Below are 18726 nucleotides of genomic sequence, written 5' to 3' on the forward strand. Positions count from 1 at the left end.
AATCATAGCCGATTTAACTGTTTCATCCTGTGTGTTCCATTTCAACAACAAGTTGTACATTCTAGATAAATTCTTAGTATTGGGTTCTAACAGTTCAGTCTCTAGTTTTGATTTTTCCACCTGGAAACCGATTTTCCTATCCTGTTTAAAAAATTCCATTATTTGGCGATATTGGAACCAATTTTCTACTTTATGCTTCAATTTCTCCTGACTTTGTAGTTTGAATTTATCTCCATCCTGTTCTAAGATCTCCCAATACTTCGGCCATCCGACCTCCATATTGAGTTTCTTCACTGCTTTAGCCTCCACTGGTGACACCCATCTAGGGGTTTTATTTTCCAATAGATCTTTATATCTTATCCAAACATTAAATAATGCTTTTCTAACAATGTGATTTTTAAAGGCGCTGTTAACTTTATCATACCAAAGATATGCATGCCAACCGAAAGCATTATTGAAACCTTCCAGATCCAAGATGTCCGTGTTCTCGAGGAGCATCCATTCTTTCAGCCAGCAAAAAGCTGCTGCCTCATAATACAATTTTAGGTCCGGCAGGGCAAAACCCCCTCTTTCTTTAGCGTCAGTCAATATTTTAAATTTAATTCGGGGCTTTTTGCCCTGCCAGACAAATTTCGAGATGTCTTTGTGCCACCTCTTAAAACATTCCATCTTGTCAAGAATCTGCAAGGTCTGGAACAAAAATAACATTCTAGGCAATACATTCATTTTAATTACTGCAATTCGGCCTAACATTGACAGTTTCAAATTTGACCATATTTCTAGATCTTTTTTAATTTCTGACCAACATTTTTCATAGTTGTCCTTATACAAATTCGCATTCTTAGATGTTAAATAAACCCCTAGGTATTTCACCTTCTTGACCACAGTCAAACCTGTTTCCTCTTGAAATTTCTCCTTTTCCATATCTGTTAGATTTTTCCCTAAAACTTTAGTTTTTTGCTTATTCAACTTAAATCCAGCTACCTGGCCAAATTGTTGTATTATTTCTAGGACCTTTTTCATACTAGTGTTTGGCTCTTGCAAAGTCAATACTAGGTCATCTGCATACGCTCTTAACTTATACTGTTTAGCTCCGACCTGCACACCTTTGACCTGCTGGTCATTTCTTATCATGTTCAGTAACACCTCCAGAACTGAAATAAAAAGTAATGGGGAAATTGGGCACCCCTGTCGTGTTCCTTTTTCTATCTTAAGTTCCTCAGTCACAACATTATTTACAATCAGTTTAGCTTTTTGTTCAGAATATATTGCAGCCATACCATTCTCAAAACCCTGGCCTACCCCCATCCCATGAAGATTCTTCCTCATAAAACTCCAAGAAATATTATCAAAGGCTTTCTCCGCATCCACAAAGATCAATACTGCTTTAGTGTTTATATTCACCTCTAGCTTTTCCAAAATGTCTATTACATTCCTTACATTATCTGCTAGGTGTCTATTAGGGAGAAAGCCTGCTTGGTCTCTATGAATCTTCTCCATCAAGACTCTTTTAAATCTTTTTGCCAAAATGTCTGCAAAAATTTTGTAATCCACATTAAGCAGTGATATTGGGCGGTAGTTCTTAAGTTGGGTCTTTTCAGTCTCTGACTTTGGTATGAGTGAAATATATGCCTCTTTCCACGATTCAGGTGCCCTTTTTCCCTCAAGAATCTCATTACAAACTTCTCTTAGTGGTTGAGTCAGCCATTCCTTCAGCGATTTGTAGTATCTGGAAGTCAGTCCATCTGGTCCCGGAGATTTGCCCAATTGCATATTCTGAATGGCAGCCTCTATCTCTTGATCTGAGATTCTCTGGTTCAAATCCATCTTACTTTGATGAGAGATGTTTCGTAGTCCATATCTTCCAAGGAATTTATCTATATCTTCTTCATTTTGCGGGCCTTGAGTGTAAAGTTTTTTAAAATAACTTAAAAAGCAATTTCTAATTTCATTGGGTTTAGATATGTTCTTTCCATCCACCTCTAGGCTTGTAACTGTATTTAATTTCTGCCTTTTCTTCAGTTGCCAAGCCAAAAGTTTACCACATTTATTTGCTGATTCAAAAGTCTTTTGCTTCATTTGCTTTATCTTCCATTCAATCTCTTGGTTCATCAATTCCATATATTGTGTTTGATATAACTTGATCTCTCTTAAGATGTCCTGAGACTTTGGTTTTGTTCTTAATTTCCTCTCTCCTTCCTTTATCATTTCCAAAATCTTCTCTTTTTTCTCAGTTTGTTTTTTCCTCTTTATTGAATTTTGTTGAATCAAAAATCCTCTCATAACAGCTTTACTTGCGTCCCAGATCACTCTTTTCTCCACGTCGGTCCTCAAATTTATTTCAAAATAGTCTTTTAGGGTCTTTTGGGCCTTCGTGAGAATCTCCTTATCTCGAAAGAGGGTGTCATTCATTCTCCATCTAAATTGACCAGTTATTGTGAGTTTCATCTCCATCTTCACGGCGTTATGGTCGGAGCAAGTTTTTGGGCAGATTTCCACTTTCTTAATCTTTGGAGCCAGTCCACTAGTAACCCAGATTTGGTCAATTCTGGTCCAGGTCATCATTGCTTGGGAGAAAAAGGTTCCCTCTCTCTCCAGAGGGTTCCTTGTTCTCCAAATGTCTATCAAGTCCATATTTTCTGTCATTTCGAAAAAAGTCTTAGGGAGTCTCCCTTCTTTAGTGACTGTTAGTCTTTGTGCCTTGTCCATATTAGTGGAGACCACGCCATTCATGTCTCCCATGATTATCATATTGTAATCCAGATAGTCCGTCAAAGTTTCATGAAGTCTCTTAAAGAAGTCAGATTTGCCTTCATTTGGTGCATAAATTCCAACAACTAGAAGTTTTTCTCCTTGTACTTGTATCTCCACAGCCAAATATCTCCCTTGTTCATCTTTGAATATCATTTTTGGAGCCCATTTCTCCTTCACATATATTACCACTCCTCTCTTCTTAACTTTGTCTGATGAGATAAATTCTTGTCCTAGCCTTTTATTTGTGAGTAATCTCCTGTGGGCTCTAGTTATGTGAGTTTCTTGTAGACATATCAAGTCCAGTTGTTCTCTATTCAAAATATGAAATACTTGTCTTCTCTTCAAAGGCCCATTCAGTCCATTACAATTCCAACTAAGGAATTGCAAAGCCATCTTGTTATTTTCTTAAGACTCCTCCAACAGCTCCAAGTTGTTGCTCTTCTTCTGATGGTGGTGGTTTTTGTCCAAACGAGAGATTCAGGATATCCAGTGCTCTCCTCTGTTCTGCAAGTACGTCCACAGTCCCCTTCTGTAGGTCCTCCTGATATCTTGCCAAAAATTTGTCTTTATCTTGAATTGTCTTTATTTTCACTTTCTTTGCCTTATAGTCGAATGACAGTCCTTGTGGGAACTCCCACCTGAAACGGATAGAATTTTTCTTTAACAAAAGAACCAAGTCCTTGTAGAAGTTTCTTAAATCCAAAATGTATTTTGGGATGTCTTTAAAGATCTGTACAGCTGAATTTCCAATTTGCAAGGCCTTTTCAAAGTGTAGTCCTAATATTTTATCTCTTTCCTCCTTGGATCTGAATGTATTCAAACAGTCTCTCGGTGTCTTTCTATCTTGCTTTTTACCCAGTCTAAAGGCAGTCGTAATTTTAAATTCGTCTTCCTCAAGGTCCCAGCAATCCACAAACTCCCGTGTCAAATATTCCACAAGGTTGTCTCTTTCATTCTCCGGAATCAGTCTTAATTTTAAATTTCTCTCTTTCCTCTGTAACTCCCACAAGGCCAAAGTTGCATCATGCTCATAGACCTTCTTGGCAAGTGGCTCTAATTTCTCCTGTGTCTCTCCGGCAGTGGCTTTTGCCTCTTCGGCAATTTGGCGCGTGGTGGCGTTTTCCTCCACCAATTTATTTATAGATTCTGTATTCTGGTTTAATCTTGCTGATATTTCTGTTAATTTTTGTGTGTTCTCTGAAGTCTGTTTTGTCAAAGACTCCAGAGTTTGGTTTATCTTGAGCAAGGCCTCTGTCACAGCTTCCATAGAGACGGCTGCTCCTTTGTCTTGTCCTGTTGTTCCTGCTGATCCGGCTGTTGCGCCTGAAATTGAGCCTCTTTTCTTTGCCTGTTGCAGCTGCAGCTGTTGTTGTTGTTGTTGCTTGATCTTGGCTCTTGTAACTATCTCTTCTTGTGGGCCACTCATGTCAAGGTCAATTCCCACGGGATTATTCTCCCTTGGAAAATTCCACTGTCTTAGGCCGTCAAGTTTTACTTTATCCTCTAGAGGGAGCAAATCAAAATGGCCATAGAACAGGATTTCCAAATACAAAAACAAAGGAGACAGTCCAAGATGTAAAAAAGAAGGAGATTAACACAGTCAAAGTCAATGTTGCTAAAAACTTATAACTCCAAATTGCCACAGTTGCCCAGTTGGGGGTAGCCAGATCTTCAGGAGTTGTTGGACTTCCAGCTCTCATCAACCCCAGCCAGCATGGCAAGTGGCAAGGGCTGATGGGAGCTAATAGTCCAGCAACACCTAGAGAGCACCAGGCTGGCTGCCCTTACCCAAAGTATTGCATTGCCAACACCAGCTAAGAAAACACACTGACTGCAGTCATCTAACAGGCCGCTAACACTACAGCAATGCAATCAGAGGGAAGGGTGTTGAAAACAAGAGTCCATGACAGATGAATCCACGCAGTGCCCGTTCCATCTTACCGTTAATATTTCACTGTACAGCACATATTCGTGCAGAGTAGGGAAGAGGCTTTCGGAGAGCCCTGCCATCTGTTTCTCGGTCGCCTTGCAGCACTTGTCGATGCAGCCTGCCACCCCTTTCAGCGTGTCCGCCAGGTCTACTTCGGATGCGGACCAAAGCGTGTGGATGGGGCCAAACTCCTTCAGCTCACAAAAATAGTCTTTAAAACGGGGGGAAGGAGAGAAGAGAAGGGATTGACATTTAAATTCCGTTTCTAAAATAATATTTTTTTACAAAATGTCTGTGACAAGATGTGGTCACAGGCAAACCAGTTCAGTCCCATTTGACAGGTGAGGAACACATAATTAGCCCAAGATCTAGTCTTGAGTTCATGGCAGATAGTTCTTTAATTTCTATTTGGGACAAGTGGGGTCTGCAGCAAAATGTTGCAGCGTGGCGTCTCACTGATTAGAATTCCAGCTACTCCATTCCATCACCCTCCCACCAGGTTTACTATTTACCCACCCTCAATAGTTAGTCAGCATTCTGCAAGCACTGAGCATGCTCGGTCCTCGTTGGACCGATTCTGCCTCCTCAACCCTAGGCTTTCTAAATATGTTTACTACTTTTCCAAAACTTGTGGCTCCTCCAAGCCTCCTGATATCCCCTTCTTGTGTGTGACTAGTACCATTTTGATTACTTAAACATCCCTACTCAGAAAATGGAGATCATATTGGTATACATGAAGTTTAGAGAGGGAACAGAGGCTGGATTCTAATCTGCCATACTGTGGGGAATCTGAAACCAGAAAGGAGGAAGAATCTGGAAGCCCACCAGAAATAGCCAAGAAAGTTGGCTTTCTTTTCCACCAACCTCTCTCTTCCCTGTAGACTCGGTGGGAGATTTTATCCAACAGATTGATTTTCTGGCTAAACACCTCCACGTGGTCCATCATTTCTGTAAATGCTTCTGGGCGGTTCTTCACGGGCGCTCCTCGCATCGACGACGCGACTGCTTTGACAGTTTGTCCCATTCTGCTGAGCAGACCAGGCCCCTGCTTCTTGTGAGATGAAAGTTCCTAAAAATTAAGGGATGAAATCAAGCTTTGACTTGGGTGAGTTGTTGTTTACGTACTTAAAAAAAAAAAGATGTAGTAAAAACCCAAGTTCACATCACAGTCCATATGAAACATGATAAACCTTTGTTCCCATCGCTGATGCCAAAATTAATCTGCTAACTCACACTCTACTAAGGTATAACCTCTGGCGGTTCCTGCATTGTGAAAAGTGAGGTTGAAGGGAACCAGGCAAAGGGCCTTCTCAGTAGTCGCCCTGCCCTGTGGAACAACCTCCCACCAGATGTCAAGGAAATAAACAACTATCTGACATCTGAAGGCAGCCCTGTATAGGGAGGTTTTGAATGTTTGACGTCTTACTGTGTTTTAATTTGTTGGCAGCCTCCCAGTGTGGCTTGGGTAACCCAATCAGATGAGAAGCATATAACTATTACCTATTACAGTCATACCTCTGGTTGCGAATGTGATCCGTGCGGGAGGCATGTTCGCAACCCGCAACGTTTGCAGTCTGAAGCGCTGTGTCTACGCACGTGTGTGACACGATTCGGCGCTTCTGCGCATGCACAAGCGCCGAAACCCAGAAGTAACCCGTTCCGGTACTTCCAGGTTTGGTGCAGTTCGCAACCCAAGAACGCACAACCCGCAGCATTCGTAACCCAAGGTATGACTGTAATAATAATAATAATTATTATTATTCTCATGTCTTTTTGCTCGTGTTCCTTGTTTTGTCCAGTGCTTTCAATGACTTCTTTAAAAGCATGGCTTTGTCTATAACCCCCACTTAAGTAAAAATAAACTGGTGCCTATAAATATTCAAAGGCATTCCCATAACGCAATTCCCATTTGATACTCCAACTAAGCTTTCTGAGAAGATGTGTTGTTTCATAGTGGCTTTCCTAAGGTCCTAGGCTCTTTCTCTGAATATTCCATAAAAAACGGGGTAAACGCAACAGGGTATTTTTGATCTGGACTGTATCCGGACAGAAGCAAGGAGGAGATCTTTTGCTCTGAATGAGCAAACAGGGAGTTCTCTCTGTCTGCTTTCTCTCAGTTTTGGTCTGCAGAGAACGTGGAAGGGTGCAGGAGAAGAAAAGAGGTGTCTGAAGTTGGTGCACAACCTCTCCCCAATTACAATCCTGGGGGACAGAAGGAGGAATAGTCTGAATTCATCTTAACCCAGTTAGATAGGTACCTATTTCGGTCTGACTTGACAAATCTTACTTTTATGATAACCACAACAACAAAATAAAAAAAGAATCTTTACCCAGGCTTGTGCAGTAAGAAAAATTTTGAGGTCCTCATTAAAAGTTAAAGTGGGATGATCAGCAATCCGGTTTAAAAATTTATGCAGTGCTTTCTTTCTCGTTTCAATGAATTCTTCATTAAATCGTTCCACAACTCCTTTCATTATGAATTTTTCAGGCAATGGCTAAGGCAGAAAGATAATGGAAGGGAAAACACAGTTTTATAAGTGCATGTATATGTAAACAGCCATTCTAAAAATATTGGTCTGCTTTGGATGTAACCCGAAACCATAGTTTATAGTGTCACAAGAATGAGGCTAGGTGATTCAATGGGCTCACATTCTCCTCCTCCTCCTCTGGCATGGCTTGCTTTCATTTAAGATTTGGGTTTTTTGCATTATTCTAACTGTGATTCATCTAAAATAAAAGCAGAGGCTCCAAGGGTGAGAGGAGGGGGGTAGTGTGCAAGCCCAAGGCTCACTTAGGCTTATCTTCAAAACATTAGAACATGGTTTAGTGTTACATGCGAACCAAGTCAAAATAAAATATGCAGTGGTTTCATTATTAGAACAAATACGAGGGAGAGGATACACTGCAGAAAAAGAACAGTTACCACTTATCACTCTTAAGAAATCCGTTTAGCCCATCCAATGTGCTTTCTCTCTTCTTTCAATCTCAGCTTTCTGCCTAACAAAACAAGAGTTGATTAGACCTACGGGAACGATGAGCGTTGGGTGTGCTTCCTCAAGCCTTCCCTTTAACCAAAGGAAATCTTGATAGCGTCGTCTAACTTCATACTCACTGGAGTCGAATTCACCACGCATTGTCTAGAAAACATACAGAAGACAGTCAAATGATGCATATGTCGAAAAGGCCTTCAGGCACTCATGGTGTATAATGGCTATTTGGCGGAGAGAATGAGTGTTTTAAAAGCAAACAGTGCATGATTATTGAGCAGCCACTATGAATGGGACTTCCGCTTCGGCACAGAGGTCCTTTTGTATCCGAAGAACTGCACACAGCCAGAGAAGAACTACAATTCATGGCTCTGAGCATGAGCTAGGTTCATGCGATCATTCAGTCTTACTGCAGCACAGATTAGCACAGATTGTATTTACAGCATGCTCTGAAGACGCTTAAGCTTTAAGCAGCCTTTTGAGAAGAACCTGCAGAAAAGAATCTAAAATGGGTGGCATCTTCTGTGCACCGGGGAACAAGCTCCTCGCTGCCCCCCCTTGAATACAACTGGACTGACTTCCACGCAAATATGCGTAAGATCAAGCTGCCTATCCTCTCCTTCACTTACAAATGGAGAAAAAAAAGAAAAGCACTCAAAGCAGTAGATGGAGGGCCTTGGGTTTGAGCCCCACATTTGGGCAAAAAAGTCCTGCATTTCAGGGGGTTGGACTAGATGATCTTTGAGGTCCCTTCCAACTCTATGATCTAAGCTGGTCCTTAGAAACTCAGCACTTCTCAGGGAGATTTCAAAATTGACTGGTTGTATGGTTTTTGTTTTTTTTAATTTTAAAAATGGGCAAGGTACATTTCTGTGTAGCCACAAATATATTCCTATATTCATCACCCCTCATTTTAATATTGTCATGTAACTGCCAGACAAACGTGTGTGTATGTGTATAGGAGAAATATCTGTGAAAGGTTGTAAAGCATAATCACAAGGCAGGAATATGTGTGTGTAGAACTGTAGATATAGATGTAGGGGTGTGTGTTCGTTTGTGTGTATGTATGCAGAAGGTAACTATCATAAACTGACAGGCAGCCTTGCCAAACCACTTCCTTGTTATCTTTCCATTCATATAAATAGCTTTGGCCAGGACACCCCATGGGATTTCTGACCATTTTTTATTTATTTATTCATTTTTCTTTTTCATTCATTACATACATCTCAATTTCTTAAGATTTATTATTTATTCCTCCCTCCCTTCCAGGGCTTCCCCCAACTTTTGTTTCTGGTTTGTTTCTCTTTTCATCCACTTTGTTATCTCCTAACAGAAAAAGTTATTAATAACATAACATCAAGCCTAAAAACTTAAAAATAAAATTAAACACACTATAATATTTCATTGTTTTCTGATACTAATAATGTGAATGTTTACTTAAATCCTGCCATCAAGTCTATTGACTTTCTTTGTTTCTGCAAATATAATATAAATGGTTCCCATTCTTTTTCAAAGTCACTGTTGTCTTTTTCTCTTAATCTATCTGTCATTTTTGCCAGTTCTGCATAGTTCATCAACTTCTCTTGTTGTTCTTTAGTTGGTATTTCTCCATTTTGTGCAATCAACATTCTTGCTGACCGTTCCCTCCCCCCCAGCAGAATCGCATGCTATATCACACACAGCTTTTGAAACCCCCCATTATTTGGGGGTAAAAAAACCCTTCAACATTATTCTTATTTCAAAAAGTCTGTCACATGGCTGTTGGAAAAGCCCAAGCCCAAAGCCCTCTCAGGTAGGAGTAGCTGCCCCCCAGGTAAAGTCTTGGATTCCCATCAGTCCCAGTGGTGAGGGATGATGGGAGCTATAGTTTCACATCTGGCTTCCTCTACTGCAGGGGTAGGCAAGTTAAGGCCCATGGGTGACAAGTAGCCCATGGGGGTTGTTTAACCGGCCCACGAGCCGCTCCAAACTGAGTCGCCCGCTTGGTGAGTCCCCGTGAGCTGTGCTAAACCGGCGTGGGGACTCACTTCCAAGGTGCCGGAAATCACGTCTGCATAGATACAGACACCGGAAATCACATCTGTGCAGACGCAGACACCGGAAATCGCGTCTGTGCAGATGAAGATGCCGGAAATCACAACTGCATAGACGCCGGAAATCGTGTGCGCACTCAGGCGCGCAATCCGGTCCACGGAGAGAGATCCACTGGAGTGAACCGGCGCATGCGAGGTAAACCTTGCCAACCCCTGCTCTAAGGCAAGCGGAACAGACATGCTTCTTTCTCGCCAAGTACCACACAACACCTGTGACGTCGGTACCAGCTGCAAAGTTTACTTTAAACGGTCAAAGAGGAAATTTGGGGCAATAGAAAACTAACCTTTGTAACAACTCTGTAGGTGATGAACGTCTCTAGGGCAGTGATGTGGCTTTCCGGATCGTCAACTGTAATGAAAAGATCCTTTAATTCCGGTTCATCGTCAAATTTGTACTGGTTGATCATCGAAGATGGGGATGTGGGCATCAAAGGACTGAATGAATTGATCTCGGTGAGAGATGCATCCTGTGGACAAAACAAGGCATTTTAAAGAATTGCCACTTACACCAAAAAGATACAACTTACTTGTTGTCATCAGAGCTCGTAGTGACTCCTATATTACATCATTGATTTGTCATAGTTTGTGAGGCTAAAATATAGCCAAGGGTTGTACCTCATCTGTGGGGCTTTCACCATAATCCAAAGGATTACGGCACTGTAATTATGGCACTGTAAGATGGCTCAATAAGCGATTTAATGGCTCCTAATGGGATGCTTTTGAATTATGGTGCTGGAGGAGACTCTTGAGAGTCCCATGGACTGCAAGAAGATCAAACCTATCCATTCTTAAGGAAATCAGCCCTGAGTGCTCACTGGAAGGACAGATCCTGAAGCTGAGGCTCCAATACTTTGGCCACCTCATGAGAAGAGAAGACTCCCTGGAAAAGACCCTGATGTTGGGAAAGATGGAGGGCACAAGGAGAAGGGGACGACAGAGGACAAGATGGTTGGGTAGTGTTCTCGAAGCTACCAGCATGAGTTTGAGCAAACTGTGGGAGGCAGTGGAAGACAGAAATGCCTGGTGTGCTCTGGTCCATGGGGTCACGAAGAGTCGGACACGACTAAACGACTAAACAACAACAGTGGGAGCCATTAACACTTGAAGATTAAATTATTGACTCACTTCTCTCTGGTTAACTGCTTTTTCCATATATAATAAAATATTTTATTCTCAGGCTTTCTCAAAACACTTCTCCAGCATTGCATCCCTGCCCCCTGAGCTGGCACACCAGTCTCAACTAGATGTTTTTTTTATTGTCAGGCAACATCCAGATCCACAATGGCAATCGCCTTGAAAACTGGCTACTCGGTTATCAATGAAGCAGCAAAAGGGGGGGGGGGAGGACGTATCAATCAACCAGCAAGGCACAATAGCTTTTATTGCCGTGAAAATGCCCTTCAAGTCTGGGATGACTGTGGTGCTTTCCCTGATTTCCAAAGGTCATGCATCTCTGCCTTTTTGTTTCTTTTCGAGCAACAGAACTCCTTTGTACAAAGGAAGCTTAACTTTGCACTGGAAACCACATTTTTACAATGGCTAAAGTGCCAGTATTCCATGCTTCTTTTCCTGGCAGATCATTACAAGATATAAATTGCTAAGTCACACAAAAAGGTGACTTTGCATCCCGAAAAACTCTCTGAGCTGCCATGGGAGCCTTTCTTTGATTTGAATATTGAGTGGTTGTTTTTAACTTTTCTGTCCCACAAACACAAATCACTGCCTCTCTAGGATTAGAGTTAGAGAACCAATGTGGCTAAGGGAATGATCCATAGATTCGGAAGTCCCTGGTGCAGTTCTTCACCTTTGCCACAAACCAGATGGGATGTCCATCAACGAACTACCTTCTCTCATGTCATATGCAACATGGATAAAATAAGGGTCACACTAGATGTAACTTTATGCATGTCATCCAAAATAATGCTTAGGCAGGTCACATCTTTTTTGTTTATAAAGTGCAGCCACAAGGCCCATTCCCAAACTTGGTCAGGACCAAAATACTTCAATCTTTTCCCCATGTCAGTTTCTCACCAGAAACCCTCCTTCCAAAGCTGTATCTTAATATATGGATGCTCACTCCCCAATATGTATCGTAATGCTTATCTGAGCCCAAATGAACTGGTAGGATGTTTTTGCTGTGTTGTTTTTTTTAATGTAGATTGAGATGTGCATAATCTTCTAGGTGTTAAGTACAATTAGTTGACTGGCAAAACAGATGGGCTGGGTATATATTTTCTTATGTCTATATCCCATCTTTCTTCCATCATGGAACTGCATCTTGCATTACAATATCTCAAAAAGGTCTATCCAGCCCTAGTGAAAGCACAAATGTGAATGCTATTCCATCTTGCAAGTTCTGGTTGTTTCACAGAGTACTCGCCTTCTGCTTTTGGTACATTTGATCCGCCATAAATGGCTTCAAGGGTTTTTCAATGTATTTTTCAACATCATTTTCTCTTGTTATAGATAATGTAGTTTGTTTGTGCCTCTCTTCAAGTACTTTTTAAAAAATGCTCTTTCCTTTTGCCTCTGTGTGTAGACTTTTGCCTTGTCTTTGGCCTCATATGTAGTATACATTTAAAGCAGTATTCTAACACTGCATACATTTAAATGGTTTATCCCCTGTGTGAGCCCATTGATGCTTTCTATGGGTTTCTCACTGAAGGTCTTTCCACATTGCAGACATTTAACTGGTTTCTCCCCTGTGTGAGTTCATTGATGGTAAGTAAGGGAAATACAAAAAACAAAACAAAAAACACTTCTCTTTCTGTTTGTCTCTGTATGAGTTTGTAGACGTACAGTAAGTTCTGACTCCTGAAGCTCTTTGCATATTTGATGCATCTAAATGGTTTAGCCCATATGCAAGTTTGTTGATGTGAAGAAGTCAACCCTGACTGAAATCCTTTCAGCCTTCCATTCATCTAAATAGTTTCCCCTGTGTGAGTCTGTTGATGTTTCTTAAGTGTTCTACTCTCACTCTTTCCATGCTCCATACATTTAAATGGTTTCTCCTGTGTGTGATGGTTTCTCTTTGTCGATGTGAAGTTAGTTGTGCACACTGACTGTAGCACATTCCACAATCCAGACATTTAAGTGGTTTGTTATTCTGAATAAAACTACACATGACCCCCGACAATTCTGGCCGTCTTCTCCATTGTCTGCTTTCAGTTTATCCTGGACAACCAACATCTCAGTATTTATATTTTTCAAGCAAGCAGATGAGCTCAGACTTGGGTATCAGAGTCTCTCCAGATGTCTCTAAGGCTCCTGGGTGGGAAATCTCAGAGGTTGTGGAGAGGGGCCCAGTTAACAGCCTGAGCGAGTCGACCATCCACCTTCCTCCTTCCATTCAGATTCAGCCTCATCTTTCCTGAGGAGCTCAGAATCTAAAACAAGTTGTAGATTCCCAGGTGGACCCATGGCTGGACTCCACATAAGGCAGTGTCCTGTGTTTGGATCCTTCGACCTCCAATGCATCATCAGCAGCTTCAGCTTGCCCTGGGCATGGTGAGGGGGGTGGAATTTAGCTTCCAGGGAAGAACAGAAGCTGGGAGGAATTGAAACTCCCCCTTTTTAGGGGTCCCTCTCTAGGATGACTTTTAAGAGTCACAGATTCCTGAAAAGGTGAGAGAAGCCAAGGCAGCCTGGGAGCCCCTCCAGAGATTTTCCTACCAGCACCCCAGATGAAGAGATTCCCCAAAAAGCCACACCTCTCTCCCCACCCCTGCCCAGCTGGGATTCTCTCCCTGGGGATCCACTCAGCCCCCTCAGAGTCTGGCCTATGCCCAATGGCCCCATTTGGCACAGCTCACCCCTCAATTATTTTAAGTTTTGATGCCTGCCTTCCTACATAAACCTCTCTGCTGTGCCTTAACTGTCCTCACTGCCATGATACCTCCCTCTCATCATTCAGATCACTTACTCCTTTGTACCACTCCATTCACCAGCTTTCTCCTGCTTGTCAACTTTGCACTAAGCTTCTTATGCTTACTTTCAAGTATTTCCGTGGTCTTCCTTATCTGGATCTACGGTCTCGTCTTTCTTTCTCTGCTGCTGCATGACACTTGTACAGCAAAGCTTCCAATCTAAAACCTAAACCTTACAGAACCCTTTATATTTCGCAATGGGAGCACAGCTTGGAAATTTAGATATCTATACCAAAAGCGGGTTTGAAACCATTTAAAAAAAAAATTGGCAACACTTTTAGTTATGTTCCAGTATTTATAATGTCGTATGTTAGCCCTGGACTCTTTTGGGAAGAAAAGGTAGAATCTAAATCAAATGGATAAATCATCATCATCTATTTACCCTGGAACTTTCTTACTGGCCTTCAGTCTCTTTTCCCACCCTTTAATTTTCTGTCCTGCCCCCCTGGCACTGTATCTTTAAACTGTAAGCCTACAGGTGGATCTGCTTAATTTTAATATTACTTAAAAGTGATTTGCTCTTTCACTAGTAATTTGCCACAGTTTATCAAACCCATCAGCTTGCATGTGTCTTCTGCTATCACACAAAGGGGGGGTAATGGAATAGAAACTTAAATATTTTTATTGGCTCAACTTCAGTGATAATAATAATAATAATAATAATAATAATAATAAATTTATTATTTATACCCCGCCCATCTGGCTGGGTTTCCCTAGCCACTCTGGGAGGCTCCCAACAGAATATTAAAAACACGATAAAACATCAAACAGGGTTGCCTTCAGATGTCTTCTAAAAGTCAGATAGTTGTTTATTTCCTTGACATCTGATAGGAGGGACTTCTCGCAGTGAGGGAACCGCCAGAACGGCCCTTGGAGCAGGACCTCAGTGTCCAGGCTGAATGATGGGGGTGGAGACGCTCCTTCAGGTATACTGGGCCGAGGCCGTTTAGGGCTTTAAAGGTCAGCACCAACACTTTGAATTGTGCTCGGAAATGTACTGGGGCCCAGTGTAGGTCTTTCAAGACTGGTGTTATGTGGTCTTGGCGGCCGCTCCCAGTCACCAGTCTGACTGCCGCATTCTGGATTAATTGCAGTTTCCAGGTCACCTTCTAAGGTAGCCCCACGTAGAGCGCATTGCAGTAGTCCAAGCGGGAGATAACTAGAGCATGCACCACTGTGGCGAGATAGTTCCGCGGGCAGGTAGGGTCTCAGCCTGCGTACCAGGTGGAGCTGGTAGACAGCAGCCCTGGACACAGAATTAACCCGCACCTCCAAAATGACTTCCAGGCTGCATACGTGGCCCTTCAGGGGCACAGTTACCCCATTCAGGACATGGATATAACACATTTTGGGCACAATCCTATGATCCCTGAGATGGCATTCCAAAGGCCATAGGAGATTGTGGATCTCCCTCTCTGTTGGTAGAAAGGGAGGCCCGTCCCAGACACATGGAAAGAACCACCCACATTGCTCCTCTGCTATCAGCCCTCCAATGGTAGAGAGGAAATGTGGGGGCAGTTTTGAGTGTTGGGGTGGCTTTGCATTCTCCCCCCTGACCTGCTTCCAGAATGAACCCTGGAACTGGCATGCTTCGTCCCCTTCCAGCTCTTCTACCTTCCAACCTGACGGACGCAAAACCAGGAGGGCTTCTGGCCGTTCCTGTGCCACAAATAATCTCCGAAACACCCTCATGACTTCCTTCTGCCAGAGGGCACACTGACACCATACTTTTCGAGCACATGGCTTCCTCCAAAGAAGCTTGGGAACTGTAGTTTAAGGGTGCTGGAAAATGGGACTCAGATATGCATGCCTTGAGCGCTTCACCATCAAACTCCTTACTGCCTTTAATCAGGTCTTTTTTCAGCCGGAACTCACCAGAATTTAGTTCCGGCGCCTGTCAGGTGGGTGCCATTGCCACTGTAAGAGAAACAAGGGGGGCATTCATGGTGAGTTCCGGCACCTCTTTTTCTAGAAAAACAGCACTGCCTTTAAATATATAAGTTTCATATACAGTGGTATCTCAGGTTAAGAACTTAATTCGTTCTGGAGGTCCGTTCTTAACCTGAAACTGTTCTTAACCTGAGGTACTACTTTAGCTAATGGGGCCTCCCGCTGCCGCCGCACGATTTCTGTTCTCATCCTGAAGCAAAGTTCTTAACCCGAGGTACTATTTCTGGGTTAGCAGAGTCTGTAACCTGAAGCGTCTGTAACCCGAGGTACCACTGTACTCGTATCCTGCAGATGGGTGATCTAAGTCTGAAAGAATTGCTGAAAGCCACACAGCATAGTGAGTTTATGGCAGAGGTGAAATTTAAACTGGTAACTTTAAATTTCATAATATGTACTCTTAGCTGCAGAGCCACACTGGCTCCAAAGGCAGAAAAGGGATAAATTGGCATAAGTTGTTCCCCGGTGCCAGCTAGATTTCAAAGCAGATGTCTGACACAGATAAACCACAAAAGCAGCCCTCTGCAGAGCAGTTTTGTAACCTTTTAAAACATATTAGTCAAAGTTCTTTATACAGAATATAAAAGTCCGGGGATCTAATGCCTATCAGGAATGATGACAAAGGGTGATGGCCTACATTATTATCTTCCAAGGAACCTTCCAAGCTTTCTAAACACCAGGGGCACCATTAGGCCACACAGCCAGGTAGTTGCTAAAATCACATGTGCTTTATGTTTATGCTTTGAGTAATAATCTGGATTATTACACTTGACAGTTTTAAGATTCTCATTTTTCACCATTTAGGGAGCTGTTTTATTTCCATTGTGCAAGCTGCGAAAAATGATATATGAAGTCAATTTACCTCCAGGTACTCATGCACTAGAAAAATAATGTTTTGGTTAGGCAGCAAACTTTGCAGATGAATACATAGAGGGGGCATGGAAACGGAGGAATTTCCTTCATATTAATATTGATTTCATAGGAAATCTTTTATTAATGTTCGTAAAAACCGGTTTATGAAAATAAAATAAAAAGTAAATACTGACCAGGAAACAATGAGAAGGCTGCTTCCCATTCAATATCGCTATACCACAGTGTACCAATATCAGAAAATGGTATTTTGACACAGGAATGGCTAAAAATCTTAGTGAAGACAGCTAGCAACTCCCATCAGCCTCAGCGAGCATGGTCAACAGTCAAGGATGATGGGTATTGTAGTCAGTGTTAGAAACTCAGATATATAAGCTAGGTGCCAAATGGCTCCTTAAAGCAGGGTTACGACGTTTTGGTTCCTGAAATTCATTCCGATTGTGCAGATAAAAGATAGCTGATAAAATTCTGATAAAAAACTGATAAAATTCCACAGGGTGTGGTATTAGTGTGTGAAAACAGTCAAGATCCAAGGATCCCCAGGCATGCACCTCCAGATGATGGAGATGTCAGTCACCATCCTAGCACCTGGAAATCTTCACTTGGTCGCAAGTGGCTGATAGCCAGGGCAAAATGCACCTGGAGCCTGCCCAATTTTGAATGCTGGCTGTAGTCTAATGCATCTGGAGAATGCCAAGATGGGGAAGGTTCCTATTAATTTCTATGGAGGCTCTCACAATCTGGGACTCCTTGCGTGCAACACACAAATTTGTTCAAAGTGTGGGGAAGGTAAGGTTACCAGGTTGATGGACTAGATGGATGGGATAGAAAGGACTGACAAAACCCGAGACCAGGAGAAAGAGACGATGGATGAAGATTGGAAGAAAGTTTTAAACAATTTATTTAGGAAAATCTTGTAAAAGTAAAGAGTATTAGAAAAATGTTGGAATGAAATTATTTGGCTTTAGCAGAAATGTTAAAAAGAATTATGTAAGAATATGTCATGGTTAAGAGAATTTGGTATAAATAAGATTTAAGTTTTAAGTTTTAGGGCCTTTTATGGTAAGATAAGGTTAAAATAGATTAAGGTAATTTAATGACAGAATATTATGAAAGATGGAAAGGATTTGCTGAGATAATTAACAACTAGAATACAAAAAAGGGAGGAGTGAGGAGGTCGATGAAACAAGGTAATGACAGTTAATGATTTGGGAATATTGGATTTGTTTTTAAATTCTTTGTCTATTTTTGCTTTTTGATCTTGAGGTATTATGTGTTTTGTTTTTGTTTTCTTTTTGACCTTGTTTTTTTTATTGATTCGTATTGTTTAAATGTTACTAGTTTTTTCCTTCTTTCTTTTTTCTTTGTTTCTTTGTAATCTTAAAATTCTCAATAAATATTATTTTAAAAAAAAACAAAAAAAAAACAAAGTGTGGGGAAGGGTGTGATTTGCAGAGGGATGGCTAAGGAGAAGAAATGAAGCTCTCTCTCTCCTTCTCTCTCTCCCACACACACACACCTATTTCAGCCCATCCACTTTCCCCAAATTCACTTGACAGAATCTGCTCCTGTTCTGAAGGACTTTGGAATCAGCATATTCAAGTATTAAATTGTTGCCTTCCAGTGTTTACCCCATCGCCAACCAAAGAGGATTCTGTACACAGAGCAGAAGCAGAAATATTATTTCAGCATTAGCCGGATGTGTTTTTAAACATTAGGAGAAGTGTACAAATCATAAATGATTCATTAATGCCTCTTAGGCTTCTATTCAGGAGCAAATCTAGCAGTCAAATCTAAGATGCTGACATTTGGATTTTTCACTCCATAAATTTCTGTCATAAACAGATCTGTGAACACGGGTTTTCAAGAATGAAAAATGTGTGTCGTCTCCTACAGCTGCTCTGTGAATGCTCTTCTGCTTAATTTGTAGAAAGGAAGCAGGGGTTGAATGTTTGCCATTTCAAACAGCTGGTTTTGAACCAGTAACTGGTGAACTACAGTAGCCTGGAACAGTTTCACCTCACAGATTGATCATGGAAGTAACATAATTCTTTTGTGTTCCAAGGTGCCACCTTCTGATTGCCAAATTCTCTCATGCCCCAAATGGCTTTAATTCTGGCCATGCGAACGGTTCGAAGTCTTCTACAAACTTTCTGCTTCAGGACAGCCATCGGTCATAAATATCCTGCTCATGGTTTCAAATTTCCTCTGCCACATGG

General features: G+C 41.7%; 1 protein-coding gene across 2 annotated transcripts in view; it reads right to left on the reverse strand.

Moving 5' to 3' along the window:
* Positions 1 to 18726, reverse strand: part of SNX7 (sorting nexin 7) — a 53186-nt gene that overhangs the window by 24612 nt on the left and 9848 nt on the right. For both annotated transcript variants that reach the window (XM_081194070.1, XM_081194071.1), the window contains exons 2-6: positions 10049 to 10231; positions 7711 to 7821; positions 7015 to 7179; positions 5549 to 5753; positions 4696 to 4895 (exon numbers count right to left, since the gene is read on the reverse strand). In XM_081194070.1, coding sequence (XP_081050196.1) covers positions 4696 to 4895; positions 5549 to 5753; positions 7015 to 7179; positions 7711 to 7821; positions 10049 to 10231 — 864 coding nt within the window. The remainder of the gene's footprint in view (positions 1 to 4695; positions 4896 to 5548; positions 5754 to 7014; positions 7180 to 7710; positions 7822 to 10048; positions 10232 to 18726) is intronic.

Source organism: Podarcis bocagei (genome assembly GCF_964188305.1).
Source record: "Podarcis bocagei genome assembly, chromosome: 5".
Classification (NCBI taxonomy): Eukaryota; Metazoa; Chordata; class Lepidosauria; order Squamata; family Lacertidae; genus Podarcis; species Podarcis bocagei.